Raw genomic sequence first — 22,449 nt, forward strand, 5'->3', positions numbered from 1 at the left:
GCCTGTGGGCCGTGTGTTTGAGACCCCTGGTATAGGCCATTTTCTCTCTCTGGACACTCTTCTTTCTCTCACTCTTCACTTCTGTCTCAGAGCTACAACTCTCACCCTCCAATCCCTGCAGCTCTAATCTATGTCTACCTAGATATATATATACATATATATCTCTCGCCCTTTTTCTTTCTCTCTATATGTATCTCTCTCGCTCTCTTGCTGCCTATTCTGCAGTGTCCCATCATCAGGAATAGCTCATGGTGCCAGTCCTGGAGACTAATGCGGGCTTCACACGGTACGATCTATCGTGAGATTGCACGAGCGATTGTACCTGCCCCCGTCGTTTGTGCGTCACGTGCAAATCGCTGCCCGTGTCGCACAAAGTCGTTAAACCGCCGTCACACGTATTTACCTGATGAGCAACATCACTGTGGGCGGCGAACATCCTCTTCCTGAAGGGGGAGGGACGTTCGGCGTCACAGCGACGACACACAGCGGCCGGCCAATAGAAGCGGAGGGGCGGAGATGAGCGGGACGTAAACATCCCGCCCAGCTCCTTCCGCATAGCCGGCGGGTGCCGCGGGACACAGGTAAGCTGTGTTCATCGTTCCCGGGGTGTCACACAAAGCAAAGTGTGCTGCCCCGGGTACGATGAACATCCGGCGCCATTAAAATTAAAAGATTTTTTGAAATTAAATGAGTACACAACTCACGATTTGTGAACGAGTCAGCGTCGCTCGGAGGTGTCACACAAGACGACGTCGCAAGCGATGCCGGATGTGCGTCACGAAAACCTTGACCCCGACGATACATCGCACGATAGATCGTCTCGTGTGATGCCCGAATAGGTATCATTAACATTTGCTTTGCTTCCCTCCAGATTGCATTGCGGTATTAAGCCCTTTATGTCCATAGGGACAGTTAGTGACAGGAGTTTTGGGTGGACATTCGTGTATGTGTGACGTGGGTGGGAATTCATAGAATATTGTGGGTTTTGTGTCATTGGATATTGTGCTTTTTGTTGCGGCACTGAGTAGCAATATATATAATGTAGACTTCTGAGCGTGTTTAATAAATATTGTTTATTAGTACACGGTTTCGTCTCAGTTAGTCGCCGAGCGTATATGTAAAAACTATAGCAAAGGAATATATAGCATTAAGTGCGTTTTCATGTTAAATAATAATGATTAATTATTGTTAGTCAAATCTGATAATGATAATTAATATTAGGTGTTAGCTCATATTATATTATTAAGAAGCCTGCTTATCGGTGATGATAATATTGGCGCTAGCCCTGTAACAAGCATCTGGTGATGAAAAAGAAAATATATCTAAACATTTTCTCAGAATCAGACTCTAGAAATACTTTATCCTTTCTCCTATTATTAGACTCGTCTCCTGAACATTCACTGATGAAATGACGTCAGTAGAAGAATCGCTCAAGAATCCCCCCCCCCAATATCAGGATTAAATTGCCGGACCCCGACATCCTATCAGGACACAATGGATTATATATAAGAGGTGACGCTCGTCTTTCATGTAACCATGATATTTGTTATGTGATAACGCTCGGCCATCTCTGTCTCTTCCTCCTCCCTGGTGAGCAGCATTACCGACCCTCAGAGCAGTAATCTCCATCCGCTCCTGTTATTTGGGTTTATGTCTCCATGTTCTGTATCTCTCACACACTGACATGAGTGTAATAGGAGATAATGGATTCTTAGTCCCTAAACTGGAGAAACCCCTCATCAGCCCTGACAGCGGATAATAGGAAAGAGCTGGAGCTCGTCCTCGCTCACATCGGCAGAATTCATGTCCAGCTGTATTTCTCCTCTATAACATAACTGCACATCCCGTGTTATCACCTGCACCGGGATCACAGATTCAGTCACATTTCATGTGTATTGTACATGAAGGGTTAATATACCGCTGGAGAAACTGACACAGCAAAGAGCGGAAAATAGGAATGTGTGACTTGTGTGTGTTATTGGGTGGTCTCTACTCACCGGGGCGGTGATCTGTAGGAATCTCCTCGTTACTCCGCTGATCGCCCCTCACATTTCTCTCTGGAGAATTAATATTGCTCAGATCTTTATCCGGATCCAAAAGCTGCAAAACAAAATATTGTAAAAGTCCCCGGGAATAATGGAGATAAGATCCGGACATGTGAGGTCTGTGGTCAGCTGTGATCCTGCCGTCTCCACCGCTCTCATTACACAAGTATAAAACATCTAATACTGGAGGAGAAAACAAGACTGAACACAAGGAGGTCACAGCCGTCTACACCTCATAGGCAGGGGCTGACTGGCAAATTTTGGCCTAGAGACGAGCACACAAGGGAGGTCCAGGAGTGGCGGCCCATCCTTAAAGTGAACCTGTCATCAGATGTTACCAATATAAGGTACGGCCACCACATTTAACGCTTCTTTTCCAGTATTACAAAGTTTATTAACATGCATAATAAAAAGATACACAAACAATCGGGGTCATGATTAAAAGGGGGATTTTTAAAACCACATGGATTGGGATGTTCAATGGGGCTCAAAGTGTCATGTGCGAACTCTGGTTATAGAATCATGAAAACCATGGGAAAAATGATAGGGACATGATAAAGTTCAATACAAAACAGTCATAATGCATTAAAGTATATCAAATTTGAGTATTATTGTAAATTTAAGCCTGATATTAGTGACCATTTAAATTACATGTGTTGGATCACATGAAGGATGGCTTTTGGGCAGGTTGGATGGTACTATTCCCCTGGGTGCTCCTTATTTCCCTAAAACCATGAGTTTCTTTCTTTCTAGGACACTTGTTCCATTACTATTCTTATGACACCTTCTGTTATTTGTGATCCAACACATGACGTAGGGAAAGACAATGGTTATTGTAGGAAGAGAAGAGGCCCCGGGGACATACATCCAGCTTACTCTAATGCTGTTAAAGGCTGTGTTAAAGGTGGTGGAAATACTTTTTATTAGGAAAACCTGGTGACGGCTCTACTATTGTCTGCCTGTGGGAAAAACGCTCATCACTCAGACCAGTTTGTATGAGCATTTGTACTGGTCAGGTGTAGTACATATTGTGTTTACGTATCACTAGCTTTCAGCCGGATATGTAGTAATTTTTATGATACAATAATCAAGTTATTTGGATAGAACATAAAATATATTTATTGGAATACAACTTTAGAACACAAAAAACTGTAATAAATTGAAAATATGTAATACACTATGTAATATACAGTAGATTACATATATCTTGTGTGTATATATCTATATATATAGTTGCCTTATTCTGTCTGTCTGGCTCCAAAATTGTGTCCTTACGGTGACAAACAGCGGATTGGCCGCTCGCCTCGCCTTGGCTCCGCCCCGCCGCACGGATTGGCCGTTTGCCTCGCCTCGGCTCCGCCCCCCGCACAAATTGGCCGCTCTCCCAGGCTCCAACCCCACACGGATTGGCCTCTCGCCCCGGCCCCCTGCACGCATTGGCAACTCGGCGACGCTCGCTCTGGCCCTGCCCCCTGCACGCATTCCCCGAAACGACACAGAGCCCCGACTCCCAGGTGAGTGCTGTACCCCCGGGAGCCTACATCAGCGTACGCCGCCGTGAGTGCTGTACCCCCGGGAGCCCACATCAGCGTACGCCGCCAACCCAGCCGACACATACCCTCGCATTGCTGGGGTTGCCGGCGTACACTGGTGTGGGCTCCCGTGCGAGCGGGGGGCGGGGTACGCTGGTAACCATGTAATATTGTGTAGCATGGTTACCAGCGTACAGCGTACACCGGCTCCCAGGTGAGCGCATCAAAGTCTTGCAGCGGCGGAACACACACACACATAAGAACAGACACACACACACACACATCAGATCACACTCACACACACCTCACACACACATCAGGTCGCATCCACACACACCTCACACACACATCAGATCGCATCCACACACTCACATCATCCCGTGATATCGCTTGCTTCTCGGCAGCGATCCTGTGCGTGCAGTGACCTTCCAGGACCTGCCGGAGGATCAAATGGCCAGAACCATGTGGTATCTCCGGATGTTGTGAGTGTGTGAGCGCGTATGTGCGATATCGTCAGTGTGTGTGTGCGTGTATGTGATCGGATGTGTGCGTGTATGCGATCGGATGTGTGCGTGTATGCGATCGGATGTGTGCGTGTATGCCATCGGATGTGTTCGTGTCGGCAGAAGGCAGAGAAGCACTGCGTGCAGCACAGCTGCTGGGACCGCACACCGGAGGGCACAGGCAGAAGTGGGGTGTGAGTGTATGCGATCAGATGTGTGCGTGTATACTGTCTGATGTGTGACTGTGGAGCACAATGGGGGGTGCACAGCATGGGGGATGGAGCATGATGGGGGGTGCACAGCATGGGGGATGGAGCACGATGGGGAGTGTGCAGCATGGGAGATGGAGCACGATGGGGAGTGCGCAGCATAGGGGATGGAGCACGATGGGGAATGCGCAGCATGGGGGGATGGAGCACGATGGGGAATGCGAAGCATGGGGCATGGAGCACGATGGAAGTGCGCAGCATGGGGGATGGAGCACGATGGGGAGTGCGCAGCATGGGGGATGGAGCACGTTTGGGAGTGCGCAGCATGGGGGATGGAGCACGATGGGGAATACGCAGCATGGGGGATGGAGCACGATGGGGAGTGCGCAGCATGGGGATGGAGCACGTTTGGGAGTGCGCAGCATGGGGGATGGAGCACGATGCGGAGTGCGCAGCATGGGGGATGGAGCACGTTTGGGAGTGCGCAGCATGGGGGATGGAGCACGATGGGGAATGCGGAGCATGGGGGATGGAGCACGATGGGGAGTGCGCAGCATGGGGGATGGAGCACAATGGGGAGTGCGCAGCATGGGGATGGAGCACGTTTGGGAGTGCGCAGCATGGGGGATGGAGCACGATGGGGAATGCGCAGCATGGGGGATGGTGCACGATGGGGAGTGCGCAGCATGGGGGATGGAGCACAATGGGGAGTGTGCAGCATGGGGGATGGAGCACGATGGGGGGTGCGCAGCATGGGGCATGGAGCACGATGGGGGGTACGCAGCATGGGGGATGGAGCACGATGGGGGGTGCGCAGCATGGGGGATGGAGCACGATGGGGGGTGCACACCTCCCCCCAAAACACACACACACCGCCACACACGCACTGCACAACACACCACACACACACACTGGGAACCACAAACACCGCCCTACACAGACACCCACACACACAGACAACGCCGCACACACACAACACCCAACACACAAACACCGTGGCACACACAAATATACGCACATGCCGCACAACACACACATTGCACAAAACATACCTCCCACCAAAACACACACACACACCCCACACCCACACAAACCGCGCAACACACACACAACGCTACAGACACACAACACTCCACAAACAACGCAACACACAAACAACACTGCTCTCACCCCCCGCCACACCCAGACAACACCCAGAACATGTACAGCGCCCTACACAAACACTTGGTAACTACACACAACAACATCTATATATATAACAAAAATCATACATTAACTACACAATACGTAAATTCTAGAATACCCGATGCGTAGAATCCGGCCACCTTCTAGTATATATATATATATATATATATATATATTACATCTTGTATTACATATTTACAATTTATTATTTTTTTGTGTTCTCAAGTTGTATTCCAATAAATATATTTTATGTTCTATCTAAATATCTTGATTATTGTATAATAAAAATTATTAAATGTCTGATGTTCACATTGCACTACAATACATTTTTCACTTAAATATAAGCATTATACTAAATATTATTTAGTATGTTTTTGTTGAAAACTGTTTTTTGCCACTTAGTGTTATATATAACACTATGTAATACACTAGGTAAGTGACAAAAAAACAGTTTTCAACAAAAACATACTAAATAACATTTGTGCAGTCCATGAATTTGTTCTAAGAAATAGAATTGCCTCCATCAGATCCTCCTTCGCAGATGACCTCAAATCTGACCTAATAATTTTAAGGGGCACTTTGCACACTACGACATCGCACGTGCGATGTCGGAGGGGTCAAATCGAAAGTGACGCACATTCGGCATCGCACTCGACATCGTAGTGTGTAAATCCTAGATGATACGATTAACGAGCGCAAAATCGTCGTAATCGTATCATCGGTGTAGTGTCAGGGAAATCCATAATTACGTTGCAGCGACAGGTACGATGTTGTTCCTCGTTCCTGCGGCAGCACACATCGCTGTGTATGAAGCCGTATGAGCGAGGAACATCACCTTACCTGCGTTCCGGCTGCAATGAAAAGGAAGGAGGTGGGCGGGATGTTTACGTCCCGCTCATCTCCGCCCCTCCGCTCCTATTGGTCGCCTGCCGTGTGACGTCGCAGTGACGCCGCACAACCCGCCCCCTTAGGAAGGAGGCGGTTCGCCGGCCAGTGCAACGTCGCAGGGTGGGTGAGTGCATGTAAAGCTACCGTAGCGATAATGTTCGCTATGGCAGCAATCACATGATATCGCACCTGTGACGGGGGGTGGGGACTATTGCGCTAGGCATCGCAAGCATCGGCTTGCGATGTCGTTGTGTGCAAAGTTCCCCTAAGGCTAGAGAACAACCTCTCTACAGTAACTTGGGTTGGAGGTAAAGCCGTAACCACGTGGGCAACATCTCTAACAATTTCCGGGTATAAAGGAATTGCCTCATGCACAGTCAGTTTTGATGAACGGTTGAATTTTTCTATTTCCTTGAGAGCAAGTGAAAAATTTTACTGAAATCTGGTCAATCTGCTGCTATAGGAGACGGAGTGAAATCTTTTTCCTTGCAGCAACGCTTTGCCTGCTCCATGTCATCCAAATACTTGTCAAAGTTAAACTCCTCAACTGATGAGGATGAAGATATGGCAGCAGTAGCACTGTCAGGACCCAAGTCCTCTTGCGCCTGGCAGTCCTGTAGCCGCTCATCCTAACTGCTACCTCACTCAAAGCTTCTTTTCCTTTAGTAAGCTGTTGATCATCAAGCAGTAAACGATGACTTGGGTCCACATAAACAGCTGCCAGAAGAATTTTATTTTCCAATAGCTGTGTCTCTCTCCATTTCATTGAAGCAAAAATGCCATCTGCAATTAAACCTCCTCTTTGGGACAGGCAAAATAGCAAGTTCTTCCACTCCCTTATGAAATTGCCAGGAGTTAAATACTCAGCTTGTAATTTTTTAGTCACTGTAAATGGGTGATTAAGCAATTCCTTCAATTCAGCCACCTGTGTCCATTGACCTTCATTTAATGTTACTTGAGGGTTCACCATATCTATAAGAAACAATTTTAGTTCAAGCAATCGCTCAGTCATTAAATAAGTGCCGCCTCACCGAGTGGCTTGATCAACAATTGCCCCTTTCCCAGCACATCTCTTCAAGATGGAATCAATTTTAGGGGATCTGGCAGCAATAACCAACTTCCTCACTTTTCCAATTAGATTTCCAGCATGTCCGCCCAGTTTCACATATCCGGCTTTTCGCCGGTTTGGCGGATGCGGACACGCCAGTACAGTATGATACAGTACAGTGGCAGCGCTGCAACATCCGGGTCACATGACAGCATGTGACCGGCGTTTGTCGCGCTGCCACTGTACTGTATACACTGTACTGCAGTGCGCCGCATCCGCCAAATTGTTAAAAAGACGGATGTGTGAAACCGCGGTCCCTTTTGCAGACTATCTCTTATTTCCAGCTGCAGCGTGTGCACAACACAGAGCATGTGATGAATATGAAAGTGTTTTGAAGCAGCTTCAACAAGATCATCTAATCCTAAAGTATCATTTTGCTTTTCTTCTGTTGTAATATCTGTTTGTTCCTCAGTTACATGAACAGTACTGTGGCCTTCCATCTCACACATACTAAATCCTACATTTTCTTCTAGATGTTGTTCATTACTCTCATTCATCAGTGTAATTGTACTTATCAAGTTTGAAGCATTGTCCTTTACAATGGCAAGAACCTGTTCTTTTTTGCATTCCGAATCTTGCAGAACTTTTTACACTAAGGCCTGGAGAAACTGGCTGCTGCGATGAGCTTTAGTATCTTTTACTGCCAGTGTCTTGCTAACAATTTCTTTCTTGTTACAAACATATCGAACATTCATGGCAAAATAATTCAGTGAAATGCAGTGACTCTGGCATCCAGCAAAGGCAATAGGTTTCAAAATATGACATTCAGACACATCGTTTTGTGAGGATCCTCACAAAGAATGAGCAGTCAGTTTGTGTGGCCTTTTTTAATCTGCTTTTGCTATTGAAAGCATTATTTATGAGCGCAAAAACCTTTCAGGTGATGCAGTTTTTTAAAAAGCTGATCTGCGTTTGCAGCTGACAAACGTATCCTCAAAAAATGCAGCAAAAACGCTATGTGTGAATGTAGCCTTAGATCAGGAATAGAACAGCCATTTATAGGACATTTCAGAACTTTCCCAAATTCCTATGAAAAAATATTCAGCACATTCTGCATTGCACTACTGTCCCCAATTTATTATATATTTTAGGAATCGGAGTCGGTCCATTTTATACCGACTCCACCAAAATGAGCTCCGACTCTGACTCCACAGCCCTGGACATTACTCAGCTGGTATTAACCCCATATAATACCCCATTTGCCACCGCACCAGGGCAATGGGATGAGCTTGAACAAGGCACCAGGATTGATGCATCTAACGCGCCACTTCTGTGGCGGCTACGGCCTGCTATTATTAGGCTGAGAAGTTTCCAATAACCGAGGACCTCCCTAGTTTAAGAATACCAGACCACAGCTGTCCGATTTACCTTGGCTGTTGATTTAATTTGGGGGGGGAGCCCACGTGTTTTTGTTTTAAATTATTTATTTAATTTAAAATAACAGTGTGGGTTGCCCTCTGTCTTGGATTACCAGCCAAGGTGAAGCTGCCAGTCGTGGTCTGCAGGCTGCAGCTGTCTGCTTCAGCTCTGTTGTGTACAAAAAATAGGGGTGATCCCACGTCGTTTTTTGGGGGAAAATAATTAATTTGTGGCTTAAAACAAAACTAAACACCCTTAAGTGCCACATGAACAGCACTAATGGGTGCAAGATTACAAAATGCAGGGGAGTGGGTCATTATATATGTCTTTCTATCTATCTATCCAGCTATCTAAGTTTCTAGTTTTTGACTGTATGTAACCCTCCTTTCTTTTCTGTTGCGGTCCGCAAAAAACCCCCGAAAGGAAAACGGATGTAAAACGGACCGTATACAGAACGGAATGGATGCAGTTGTCACATGGATGTGCATTATTTAAAAAAAATTAGCACTGTGGCCTGAGTCATGGTTGACGCAGGAAGTCCCCAATCCTCCAAAGAAAAATAGTAGGTTGGAGTATCCGTGCTGTCCTGGTTTGTCTGCCACTGCACAATGTGCATAGTGTTTACAAAAATTAGCCCTATGGGCTTAAGCGGGCTTTACACGCTACGATATCGCTCAAGTGATCTCGTTGGGGTCACGGAATTTGTGACGCACATCCGGTCGCTTTAGCGATGCCGTTGCGTGTGACACCTATGAGCGATTTTGCATTGTCGCAACAACGTGCAAAATCGCTCATCGGTGACATGGGGGTCCATTCTCAAATATCGTTACTGCAGCAGTAACGAAGTTGTTCCTCGTTCCTGCGGCAGCACACATCGCTTCGTGTGACACCGCAGGAACGAGGAAGCTCTCCTTACCTGCCTCCCGGCCACAATCTCCGCCCCTCCGCTTCTATTATGCGGCGGTTCAGTGACGCTGCTGTGACGTCGCTGTGACGCTGAACGAACCGCCCCCTTAGAAAGGAGGCAGTTCGCCGGTCACAGCGACGTTGCAGGGAAGGTAAGTAGTGTGACGGGTCCGGGCGATGTGCGACACAGGGAGAGATTTGCCTGTGTCGCACAACCGATGGGGGCGGGTACGCACGCTGGCGATATCGGTACCGATATCGCAGTGTGTAAAGCGGCCTTTAGTCATGGTTGATGCAGGAAAGAAAAGGTTTTATATGGGAAAGGGTGGAAAATTAAGAGCAGTAGTCAAAATGAACATTTTGGGGGAATTTAGTTTGGCTTGCTCTCATCTGGATGATTGCAAACTGTGGAGAAATCCAGTCCTTGTTGAATTTAATCAGAGTAAGTCTGTCTGTATTTTCTGTTCAGAGGCGTGAGCACCTGTCAGTGATAATTGCCCCAGCAGAACTGAAAACACGCTCTGACATCACATTAGCAGTCGGGCAGGCTAGCACCTTTAAGGCGTATAAGGAGAGGTCGGGCCAAGTGTTCAGCTTGGACACCCAATAATTAAAGGGAAATGAAGCATCAGAAAGGACTCAGGTATGGTCACTTAAGTACCCCGTGACCATGTTGTGCAACTTCTCCCTCCTTGGCATTGTTACAGGCACAGATAGACCTTGTTGATGTCCTGGCTTAATGAAAATGGTCTAGTTTGCGTACATTTTCCCCCACCTTTGTTACACCTGGTGTTGGTGTCTCTCCCCATTAATCCTTGGTGTTGAAAAGAGCCAGTAACTCTGCCATCAGCATTGTCTGAAGGTGATGTTTTCATCAACTGATCCAGAGGTGGAAGCTGATGATGATGAGACACAGTTCAGCCTACAATCTCAAGTGGGATGGAGGATGAGATTGAAGATGAGTTGGTCGATGATGACTGATCTGACCTGAACCGTCGACATGCATACCAAGCACAGTAACACAAAGGAAGATAGATGTGTAGCGCCAACAAAGGCACCAAGGGATAGTGAGAGTGAGAACTGGGTCAACTGTACCGACGAGCACCACTGTGGCGCATCCAGGCAGCGGAGAAAACAAATAGGTGAAGTGAGGCCTCCCTGCGGCCCTAAGATGCCGCTTGGGGACCAGCTCGGTAGGCAAATTCCCACCTACTGCTAGGCCAGCCTGCACCTGATTATAGAGGAGATTGCCATCTACCTGAGGATCCTGTGGAGGAGTAGGAGGAGCGGGACATCTCTCTGGGGTCGTCCTCGTACTGGAGAGACCTGCAGGAGACACAGACAGGACGGACATCATTATTACATACAGATAATTATAGGCCGGGTGTATTCAGTCCTGTCTATTACCTGGTGATGTGCGGGGCTGGGGCTCCTCCATCATCACCTCCTTGTACCGCTCCTTGTGTCCTTCTAGATACTCCCACTCCTCCATGGAGAAATAGACGCTGACGTCCTGACACCTTATAGGAACCTGACAACACAATGATACCGTCATCACCCAAAATCCTCCAGTGCCGTCCTGTATAATGTCCCAGCAGTGTCACCTCTCCAGTCACCAGCTCAATGATCTTGTTGATGAGTTCTAGGATCTTCTGGTCATTCATGTCCTCATGTATCCGGGGGTGAGGTGGAGGCCCCGGGATTGGGCTCAGGGTTCCTCCCCGTCCTTCAGACACAGGGGCCTGACAGCGATCACTAGAGGTCTTCACTACTGTGTAATCCTGAGTGTGGAGACATTAATAATATCACTACAGACATTTCCAGAGTCCATCACCTCCCCAGTCATATCCTCTGTTATTCTCATAGATAATGGTGTAATGTGATGACATCAGAACCTCTCACCTCCCCGGTCATATCCTCTGTTATTACCATAGATAATGATGTAATGTGATGACATCAGAACCTCTCACCTCCCCGGTCATATCCTCTGTTATTACCATAGATAATGATGTAATGTGATGACATCAGAGCCTCTCACCTCCCCGGTCATATCCTCTGTTATTCTCATAGATAATGGTGTAATGTGATGACATCAGAACCTCTCACCTCCCCGGTCATATCCTCTGTTATTACCATAGATAATGATGTAATGTGATGACATCAGAGCCTCTCACCTCCCCGGTCATATCCTCTGTTATTCTCATAGATAATGGTGTAATGTGATGACATCAGAACCTCTCACCTCCCCGGTCATATCCTCTGTTATTCCCATAGATAATGATGTAATGTGATGACATCAGAGCCTCTCACCTCCCCAGTCATATCCTCTGTTATTCCCATAGATAATGATGTAATGTGATGACATCAGAACCTCTCACCTCCCCAGTCATATCCTCTGTTATTCCCATAGATAATGATGTAATGTGATGACATCAGAACCTCTCACCTCCCCGGTCATATCCTCTGTTATTCCCATAGATAATGATGTAATGTGATGACATCAGAGCCTCTCACCTCCCTGGTCATATCCTCTGTTATTCCCATAGATAATGATGTAATGTGATGACATCAGAACCTCTCACCTCCCTGGTCATATCCTCTGTTATTACCATAGATAATGATGTAATGTGATGACATCAGAACCTCTCACCTCCCCGGTCATATCCTCTGTTATCCCCATAGATAATGATGTAATGTGATGACATCAGAACCTCTCACCTCCCCGGTCATATCCTCTGTTATTCCCATAGATAATGATGTAATGTGGTGACATCAGAGCCTCTCACCTCCCCAGTCATATCCTCTGTTATTCCCATAGATAATGATGTAATGTGATGACATCAGAGCCTCTCACCTCCCCAGTCATATCCTCTGTTATTCCCATAGATAATGATGTAATGTGATGACATCAGAACCTCTCACCTCCCCGGTCATATCCTCTGTTATTCCCATAGATAATGATGTAATGTGATGACATCAGAGCCTCTCACCTCCCCGGTCATATCCTCTGTTATCCCCATAGATAATGATGTAATGTGATGACATCAGAACCTCTCACCTCCCCGGTCATATCCTCTGTTATTCCCATAGATAATGATGTAATGTGGTGACATCAGAGCCTCTCACCTCCCCGGTCATATCCTCTGTTATTCCCATAGATAATGATGTAATGTGATGACATCAGAGCCTCTCACCTCCCCGGTCATATCCTCTGTTGTCCCCATAGATAATGATGTAATGTGATGACATCAGAGCCTCTCACCTCCCCGGTCATATCCTCTGTTATTCCCATAGATAATGATGTAATGTGATGACATCAGAGCCTCTCACCTCCCCGGTCATATCCTCTGTTGTCCCCATAGATAATGATGTAATGTGGTGACATCAGAGCCTCTCACCTCCCCGGTCATATCCTCTGTTATTCCCATAGATAATGATGTAATGTGATGACATCACAGCCTCTCACCTCCCCGGTCATATCCTCTGTTATTCCCATAGATAATGATGTAATGTGGTGACATCAGAACCTCTCACCTCCCCGGTCATATCCTCTGTTATTCCCATAGATAATGATGTAATGTGATGACATCAGAGCCTCTCACCTCCCCGGTCATATCCTCTGTTATTCCCATAGATAATGATGTAATGTGATGACATCACAGCCTCTCACCTCCCCGGTCATATCCTCTGTTATTCCCATAGATAATGATGTAATGTGGTGACATCAGAACCTCTCACCTCCCCGGTCATACCCTCTGTTATTCCCATAGATAATGATGTAATGTGATGACATCAGAGCCTCTCACCTCTCCAGTAAGATGGAAGATTATCTCCAGACTCAGGTTTAATATCTTCTCCATAATTTGATCTTTGTCCTTATTCATCTTTCGTGGCTCAATCAGGAAAAAATCTCCTATTTAGAAAAAAACAAAAAATTAACCAGAAGATCATTTATTGTAAAGAAGATGAGATGATCTCCCCCATTCAACAAAATTCAACAAATTCAACAAAAGGGAAAGCACAAAAATTAACTGAAAATAATAAGGGGAAATCATCTGAGCAGATATAACAGTGCAGATGTCGTCTTCCCTCTTCTCTGCCGGCGCCGACTGACCCCGATCTGAGGAGGAGACTGCAGCAGATCGGGCGACTACAACACTTTCTTCTTGGTCCTAAAATTGTCTGGCTTTAAAGGAGCTAATCATAAACCGTCCAGACGGGGAACTTTACTACTCTCATCTATTAGAGACGAAACAAGGAGGGAAGAGAACAGAGAATGTGGAGGATCCTTCGGTCACAACAGCACAGATATTCCAGCTCTATATCAGTTGTAGTACTGCAAGTGATTGCACGGTGGCTCAGTGGTTAGCACTGTATGGTGGCTCAGTGGATAGCACTCAAGTCTTGCAGCACTGAGGTTCTGGGTTCAAATCTCACCAAAGACAACATCTGCAAGGAGTTTGTATGTTATGGGTTTCCTCCCACTCTTCAAAGACAGAGAATCTAGATTGTGAGCCCCAATGGGGACAGAGATACTGATGTATGTAAAGTGCTGAGAATTAATGGTGACATATAAGTGAAGAAATTTTTTTTTTATTATGTCCTGTTTACTCCGAATGAGGCATTCTGGGAACTAAATTCTACAGAAAAAGTCAAAGTGGAAATCTCAGAACAGTGTAGTGCGGGGTCTGTCGCTCTCTCCCTCATGTGTAGTGCGGGGTCTGTCGCTCTCTCTCCCTCATGTGTAGTGCGGGGTCTGTCGCTCTCTCCCTCATGTGTAGTGCGGGGTCTGTCGCTCTCTCTCCTCATGTGTAGTGCGGGGTCTCTCCCCCATGTGTAGTGCAGGGTCTGTCACTCTCTCCCTCATGTGTAGTGCGGGGTCTGTCGCTCTCTCTCTCCCTCATGTGTAGTGCGGGGTCTGTCGCTCTCTCTCCCTCATGTGTAGTGCGGGGTCTGTCTCTCTCTCCCTCATGTGTAGTGCGGGGTCTGTCTCTCTCTCCCTCATGTGTAGTGCGGGGTCTGTCGCTCTCTCTCCCTCATGTGTAGTGCGGGGTCTGTCTCTCTCTCCCTCATGTGTAGTGCGGGGACTGTCACTCTCTCTCCCTCATGTGTAGTGCAGGGTCTGTCGCTCTCTCTCCCTCATGTGTAGTGCGGGGTCTGTCGCTCTCTCTCTCTCCCTCATGTGTAGTGCGGGGTCTGTCGCTCTCTCTCCCTCATGTGTAGTGCGGGGTCTGTCGCTCTCTCTCCCTCATGTGTAGTGCGGGGTCTGTCGCTCTCTCTCCCTCATGTGTAGTGTGGGGTCTGTCGCTCTCTCTCCCTCATGTGTAGTGCGGGGGGTCTGTCGCTCTCTCCCTCATGTGTAGTGCGGGGTCTGTCGCTTTCTCTCCCTCATGTGTAGTGCGGGGTCTGTCGCTCTCTCCCCCTCATGTGTAGTGCGGGGACTGTCACTCTCTCTCCCTCATGTGTAGTGCGGGGTCTGTCGCTTTCTCTCCCTCATGTGTAGTGCGGGGTCTGTCGCTCTCTCTCCCTCATGTGTAGTGCGGGGTCTGTCGCTCTCTCTCCCTCATGTGTAGTGTGGGGTCTGTCGCTCTCTCTCCCTCATGTGTAGTGCGGGGACTGTCACTCTCTCTCCCTCATGTGTAGTGCAGGGTCTGTCGCTCTCTCTCCCTCATGTGTAGTGCGGGGTCTGTCGCTCTCTCTCCTCATGTGTAGTGCGGGGTCTCTCCCCCATGTGTAGTGCAGGGTCTGTCACTCTCTCCCTCATGTGTAGTGCGGGGTCTGTCGCTCTCTCTCTCCCTCATGTGTAGTGGCGGGGTCTGTCGCTCTCTCTCCCTCATGTGTAGTGCGGGGTCTGTCTCTCTCTCCCTCATGTGTAGTGCGGGGTCTGTCACTCTCTCTCCCTCATGTGTAGTGCGGGGTCTGTCGCTCTCTCTCCCTCATGTGTAGTGCGGGGTCTGTCTCTCTCTCCCTCATGTGTAGTGCGGGGACTGTCACTCTCTCTCCCTCATGTGTAGTGCAGGGTCTGTCGCTCTCTCTCCCTCATGTGTAGTGCGGGGTCTGTCGCTCTCTCTCTCTCCCTCATGTGTAGTGCGGGGTCTGTCGCTCTCTCTCCCTCATGTGTAGTGCGGGGGTCTGTCGCTCTCTCTCCCTCATGTGTAGTGCGGGGTCTGTCTCTCTCTCTCCCTCATGTGTAGTGTGGGGTCTGTCGCTCTCTCTCCCTCATGTGTAGTGCGGGGTCTGTCGCTCTCTCCCTCATGTGTAGTGCGGGGTCTGTCGCTTTCTCTCCCTCGATTGTGTAGTGCGGGGTCTGTCGCTCTCTCTCCCCTCATGTGTAGTGCGGGGACTGTCACTCTCTCTCCCTCATGTGTAGTGCGGGGTCTGTCGCTTTCTCTCCCTCATGTGTAGTGCGGGGTCTGTCGCTCTCTCTCCCTCATGTGTAGTGCGGGGTCTGTCGCTCTCTCTCCCTCATGTGTAGTGTGGGGTCTGTCGCTCTCTCTCCCTCATGTGTAGTGCGGGGACTGTCACTCTCTCTCCCTCATGTGTAGTGCAGGGTCTGTCGCTCTCTCCTCCATCATGTGTAGTGCGGGGTCTGTCGCTCTCTCTCTCTCCCTCATGTGTAGTGCGGGGTCTGTCGCTCTCTCTCCCCTCATGTGTAGTGCGGGGTCTGTCGCTTTCTCTCCTCATGTGTAGTGCGGGGTCTGTCGCTCTCTCTCCCTCCTGTGTAGTGCGGGGACTGTCACTCTCTCTCCCTCATGTGTAGTGCGAGGTCTGTCGCTCTCTCTCCCTCATGTGTAGTGCGGGGACTGTCACTCTCTCTCCCTCATGTGTAGTGCGGGGTCTGTCGCTCTCTCTCCCTCATGTGTAGTGCGGGGTCTGTCGCTCTCTCCCTCATGTGTACTGCGGGGTCTGTCTCTCTCTCCCTCATGTGTAGTGCGGGGTCTGTCGCTCTCTCTCCCTCATGTGTAGTGCGGGGTCTGTCTCTCTCTCCCTCATGTGTAGTGCGGGGTCTGTCGCTCTCTCCCTCATGTGTACTGCGGGGTCTGTCTCTCTCTCCCTCATGTGTAGTGCGGGGTCTGTCTCTCTCTCCCTCATGTGTAGTGCGGGGGTCTGTCGCTCTCTCTCCCTCATGTGTAGTGCGGGGTCTGTGTCTCTCTCTCCCTCATGTGTAGTGCGGGGTCTGTCGTCTCTCTCTCCCTCATGTGTAGTGCGGGGTCTGTCTCTCTCTCCCTCATGTGTAGTGCGGGGTCTGTCGCTCTCTCTCCCTCATGTGTAGTGCGGGGACTGTCACTCTCTCTCCCTCATGTGTAGTGCAGGGTCTGTCGCTCTCTCTCCCCTCATGTGTAGTGCGGGGTCTGTCGCTCTCTCTCTCTCCCTCATGTGTAGTGCGGGGTCTGTCTCTCTCTCTCCCTCATGTGTAGTGCGGGGTCTGTCTCTCTCTCTCCCTCATGTGTAGTGCGGGGTCTGTCGCTCTCTCTCCCTCATGTGTAGTGCGGGGTCTGTCGCTCTCTCTCCCTCATGTGTAGTGCGGGGTCTGTCGCTCTCTCTCCCTCATGTGTAGTGCGGGGTCTGTCGCTCTCTCTCCCTCATGTGTAGTGTGGGGTCTGTCGCTCTCTCTCCCTCATGTGTAGTGCGGGGTCTGTCGCTTTCTCTCCTCATGTGTAGTGCGGGGGTCTGTCGCTCTCTCTCCCTCATGTGTAGTGCGGGGACTGTCACTCTCTCTCCCTCATGTGTAGTGCGAGGTCTGTCGCTCTCTCTCCCTCATGTGTAGTGCGGGGACTGTCACTCTCTCTCCCTCATGTGTAGTGCGGGGTCTGTCTCTCTCTCTCCCTCATGTGTAGTGCGGGGTCTGTCGCTCTCTCCCTCATGTGTAGTGCGGGGTCTGTCTCTCTCTCCCTCATGTGTAGTGCGGGGTCTGTCGCTCTCTCTCCCTCATGTGTAGTGCGGGGTCTGTCTCTCTCTCCCTCATGTGTAGTGCGGGGTCTGTCGCTCTCTCTCCCTCATGTGTAGTGCGGGGTCTGTCTCTCTCTCCCTCATGTGTAGTGCGGGGTCTGTCGCTCTCTCTCCCTCATGTGTAGTGCGGGGTCTGTCGCTCTCTCTCTCCCTCATGTGTAGTGCGGGGTCTGTCGCTCTCTCTCCCTCATGTGTAGTGCGGGGTCTGTCGCTCTCTCTCCCTCATGTGTAGTGCGGGGTCTGTCGCTCTCTCTCCCCCATGTGTAGTGCGGGATCTGTCACTCTCTCTCCCTCATGTGTAGTGTGGGGTCTGTCGCTCTCTCTCTCATGTGTAGTGCGGGATCTGTCGCTCTCTCTCTCATGTGTAGTGCGGAGGGTCTGTCGCTCTCTCTCCCTCATGTGTAGTGCGGGGTCTGTCGCTCTCTCCCTCATGTGTAGTGCGGGGACTGTCGCTCTCTCTCCCTCATGTGTAGTGCGGGGTCTGTCGCTCTCTCTCCCTCATGTGTAGTGCGGGGTCTGTCGCTCTCTCTCCTCCATGTGTAGTGCGGGGTCTGTCGCTCTCTCCCTCATGTGTAGTGCGGGGTCTGTCTCTCTCTCCCTCATGTGTAGTGCGGGGGTCTGTCGCTCTCTCTCCTCCATGTGTAGTGCGGGGTCTGTCGCTCTCTCTCCTCCATGTGTAGTGCGGGGTCTGTCGCTCTCTCTCCTCCATGTGTAGTGCGGGGTCTGTCGCTCTCTCTCCTCCATGTGTAGTGCGGGGTCTGTCGCTCTCTCTCCTCCATGTGTAGTGCGGGGTCTGTCGCTCTCCTCCCTCATGTGTAGTGCGGGGTCTGTCTCTCTCTCCCTCATGTGTAGTGCGGGTCTGTCGCTCTCTCTCCCTCATGTGTAGTGCGGGGTCTGTCTCTCTCTCCCTCATGTGTAGGTGCGGGGTCTGTCGCTCTCTCTCCCTCATGTGTAGTGCGGGGGTCTGTCGCTCTCTCTCTCCCTCATGTGTAGTGCGGGGTCTGTCGCTCTCTCTCTCCCTCATGTGTAGTGCGGGGTCTGTCGCTCTCTCTCCCTCATGTGTAGTGCGGGGTCTGTCTCTCTCTCCCTCATGTGTAGTGCGGGGTCTGTCGCTCTCTCCCTCATGTGTAGTGTGGGGTCTTTCGCTCTCTCCCTCATGTGTAGTGCGGGGTCTGTCTCTCTCTCCCTCATGTGTAGTGCGGGGTCTGTCGCTCTCCTCCCTCATGTGTAGTGTGGGGTCTGTCGCTCTCTCCCTCATGTGTAGTGCGGGGTCTGTCGCTCTCTCTCTCCCTCATGTGTAGTGCGGGGTCTGTCGCTCTCTCCCTCATGTGTAGTGTGGGGTCTGTCGCTCTCTTCCCTCATGTGTAGTGCGGGGTCTGTCGCTCTCTCTCTCCCTCATGTGTAGTGCGGGGTCTGTCGCTCTCTCCCTCATGTGTAGTGCGGGGTCTGTCTCTCTCTCCCTCATGTGTAGTGCGGGGTCTGTCGCTCTCTCCCTCATGTGTAGTGTGGGGTCTGTCGCTCTCTCCCCCATGTGTAGTGCGGGTCTGTCGCTCTCTCCCTCATGTGTAGTGCGGGGTCTGTCGCTCTCTCTCCCTCATGTGTAGTGCGGGGGACTGTCGCTCTCTCTCCCCCATGTGTAGTGCGCGGTCTGTCGCTCTCTCACCTCATGTGTAGTGCGCGGTCTGTCGCTCTCTCCCTCATGTGTAGTGCGCGGTCTGTCGCTCTCTCCCTCATGTGTAGTGCGGGGTCTGTCGCTCTCTCTCTCCCTCATGTGTAGTGCGGGGTCTGTCGCTCTCTCTCCCTCATGTGTAGTGCGGGGTCTGTCGCTCTCTCCCTCATGTGTAGTGCGGGGTCTGTCGCTCTCTTCCTCATGTGTAGTGCGGGGTCTGTCGCTCTCTCTCCCTCATGTGTAGTGCGGGGTCTGTCTCTCTCTCCCTCATGTGTAGTGCGGGGTCTGTCTCTCTCTCCCCCATGTGTAGTGCGGGGTCTGTCGCTCTCTGCTCCCTCATGTGTAGTGCGGGGTCTGTCGCTCTCTCCCTCATGTGTAGTGCGGGTCTGTCGCTCTCTCCCCCCATGTGTAGTGCGGGGTCTGTCTCTCTCTCCCTCATGTGTAGTGCGGGGTCTGTCTCTCTCTCCCCCATGTGTAGTGCAGGGTCTGTCGCTCTCTCTCCCTCATTGTGTAGTGCGGGGGTCTGTCGCTCTCTCCCTCATGTGTAGTGCGGGGTCTGTCTCTCTCTCCCCCATGTGTAGTGCGGGGTCTGTCGCTCTCTCCCTCATGTGTAGTGCGGGGTCTGTCGCTCTCTCTCCCTCATGTGTAGTGCGGGGTCTGTCGCTCTCTCTCCCTCATGTGTAGTGCGGGGTCTGTCGCTCTCTCTCCCTCATGTGTAGTGCGGGGTCTGTCGCTCTCTCTCCCTCATGTGTAGTGCGGGGTCTGTCGCTCTCTCCCTCATGTGTAGTGCGGGGTCTGTCGCTCTCTCCCCCATGTGTAGTGCGGGGTCTGTCGCTCTCTCCCCTCATGTGTAGTGCGGGGTCTGTCGCTCGCTTCTCCCTCATGTGTAGTGCGGGGTCTGTCGCTCTCTCTCCCTCATGTGTAGTGCGGGGTCTGTCGCTCTCTCCCTCATGTGTAGTGCGGGGTCTGTCGCTCTCTCTCCCCCATGTGTAGTGCGGGGTCTGTCGCTCTCTCCCCCATGTGTAGTGCGGGGGTCGTGTCGCTCTCTCCCTCATGTGTAGTGCGGGGTCTGTCGCTCTCTCCTCATGTGTAGTGCGGCTCCCCCCCCCCCCTCAATGTGTAGTGCGGGGTCTGTCGCTCTCTCCCTCATGTGTAGTGCGGGGTCTGTCTCTCTCTCCCTCATGTGTAGTGCGGGGTCTGTCTCTCTCTCCCCCATGTGTAGTGCGGGGTCTGTCGCTCTCTCCCTCATGTGTAGTGTGGGGTCTGTCTCTCTCTCTCCTCCATGTGTAGTGCGGGGTCGCTCTCTCCCCCATGTGTAGTGCGGGGTCTGTCGCTCTCTCCCTCATGTGTAGTGCAGGGGTCTGTCGCTCTCTCCCCCATGTGTAGTGCGGGGGTCTGTCGCTCTCTCCCTCATGTGTAGTGCGGGGTCTGTCGCTCTCTCCCTCATGTGTAGTGCGGGGTCTGTCGCTCTCTCCCTCATGTGTAGTGTGGGGTCTGTCTCTCTCTCCCTCATGTGTAGTGCGGGGTCTGTCTCTCTCTCCCTCATGTGTAGTGCGGGGTCTGTCGCTCTCTCCCTCATGTGTAGTGTGGGGTCTGTCTCTCTCTCTCCTCCATGTGTAGTGCGGGGGTCGCTCTCTCCCCCATGTGTAGTGCGGGGTCTGTCGCTCTCTCCCTCATGTGTAGTGCGGGGTCTGTCGCTCTCTCCCTCATGTGTAGTGTGGGGTCTGTCTCTCTCTCTCCCCCATGTGTAGTGCGGGGTCGCTCTCTCCCCCATGTGTAGTGCGGGGTCTGTCGCTCTCTCCCTCATGTGTAGTGCGGGGTCTGTTGCTCTCTCTCCCTCATGTGTAGTGCGAGGTCTGTCGCTCTCTCTCCCTCATGTGTAGTGCGGGGTCTGTCGCTCTCTCTCCTCTATGGTGTAGTGCGGGGTCTGTCGCTCTCTCCCTCATGTGTAGTGCGGGGTCTGTCGCTCTCTCCCTCATGTGTAGTGCGGGGTCTGTCGCTCTCTCCCTCATGTGTAGTGCGGGGTCTGTCGCTCTCTCTCCCTCATGTGTAGTGCGGGGTCTGTCGCTCTCTCCCCCTCATGTGTAGTGCGGGGTCTGTCGCTTTCCTCCCCCTCATGTGTAGTGCGGGGTCTGTCTCTCTCTCCCTCATGTGTAGTGCGGGGTCTGTCGCTCTCTCCCTCATGTGTAGTGCGGGGTCTGTCGCTCTCTCCTCATGTGTAGTGCGGGTCTGTCGCTCTCTCCCTCATGTGTAGTGCGGGGTCTGTCGCTCTCTCCCTCATGTGTAGTGCGGGGTCTGTCGCTCTCTCTCCCTCATGTGTAGTGCGGGGTCTCTCTCCTCCATGTGTAGTGCGGGGTCTGTCTCTCTCATGTGTAGTGCGGGGTCTGTCGCTCTCTCTCCCTCATGTGTAGTGCGGGGTCTGTCGCTCTCTCTCCCCTCATGTGTAGTGCGGGGTCTGTCGCTCTCTCTCCCCCCATGTGTAATTCGGGGTCTGTCGCTCTCTCTCCCTCATGTGTAGTGCGGGGTCTGTCGCTCTCTCCCCCTCATGTGTAGTGCGGGGTCTGTCGCTCTCTCTCCCTCATGTGTAGTGCGGGGTCTGTCGCTCTCTCTCTCCCTCATGTGTAGTGCGGGGTCTGTCGCTCTCTCCCCCATGTGTAATTCGGGGTCTGTCGCTCTCTCTCCCCCATGTGTAATTCGGGGTCTGTCGCTCTCTCTCCCCCATGTGTAGTGCGGGGTCTGTCGCTCTCTCTCCCTCATGTGTAGTGCGGGGTCTGTCGCTCTCTCTCCCCTCATGTGTAGTGCGGGGTCTGTCTCTCTCATGTGTAGTGCGGGGTCTCTCTCCCTCATGTGTAGTGCGGGGTCTCTCTCCCTCATGTGTAGTGCGGGGTCTGTCTCTCTCTCCCTCATGTGTAGGTGCGGGGTCTGTCGCTCTCTCCCTCATGTGTAGTGCGGGGTCTGTCGCTCTCTCTCCCTCATGTGTAGTGAGGGGTCTGTCGCTCTCTCCCCCTCATGTGTAGTGAGGGGTCTGTCGCTCTCTCCCCCCCTCATGTGTAGTGCGGGGTCTGTCTCTCTCTCCCTCATGTGTAGTGCGGGTC

At 51.1% G+C, this 22,449-nt stretch overlaps 1 protein-coding gene across 1 annotated transcript in view; it reads right to left on the minus strand.

The window, feature by feature from the left end:
* LOC142259452 (uncharacterized) overlaps positions 1-22,449 on the minus strand; it is a 583,478-nt gene that overhangs the window by 113,845 nt on the left and 447,184 nt on the right. Inside the window, exons 8-11 of the mRNA XM_075331872.1 lie at positions 11,340-11,516; positions 11,143-11,266; positions 10,994-11,061; positions 1,998-2,100 (exon numbers count right to left, since the gene is read on the minus strand). Of these exons, the coding sequence (XP_075187987.1) occupies positions 1,998-2,100; positions 10,994-11,061; positions 11,143-11,266; positions 11,340-11,516 (472 nt within the window). The remainder of the gene's footprint in view (positions 1-1,997; positions 2,101-10,993; positions 11,062-11,142; positions 11,267-11,339; positions 11,517-22,449) is intronic.

The sequence above is a fragment of the Anomaloglossus baeobatrachus genome, chromosome 1 (genome assembly GCF_048569485.1).
Source record: "Anomaloglossus baeobatrachus isolate aAnoBae1 chromosome 1, aAnoBae1.hap1, whole genome shotgun sequence".
NCBI lineage: Eukaryota > Metazoa > Chordata > Amphibia > Anura > Aromobatidae > Anomaloglossus > Anomaloglossus baeobatrachus.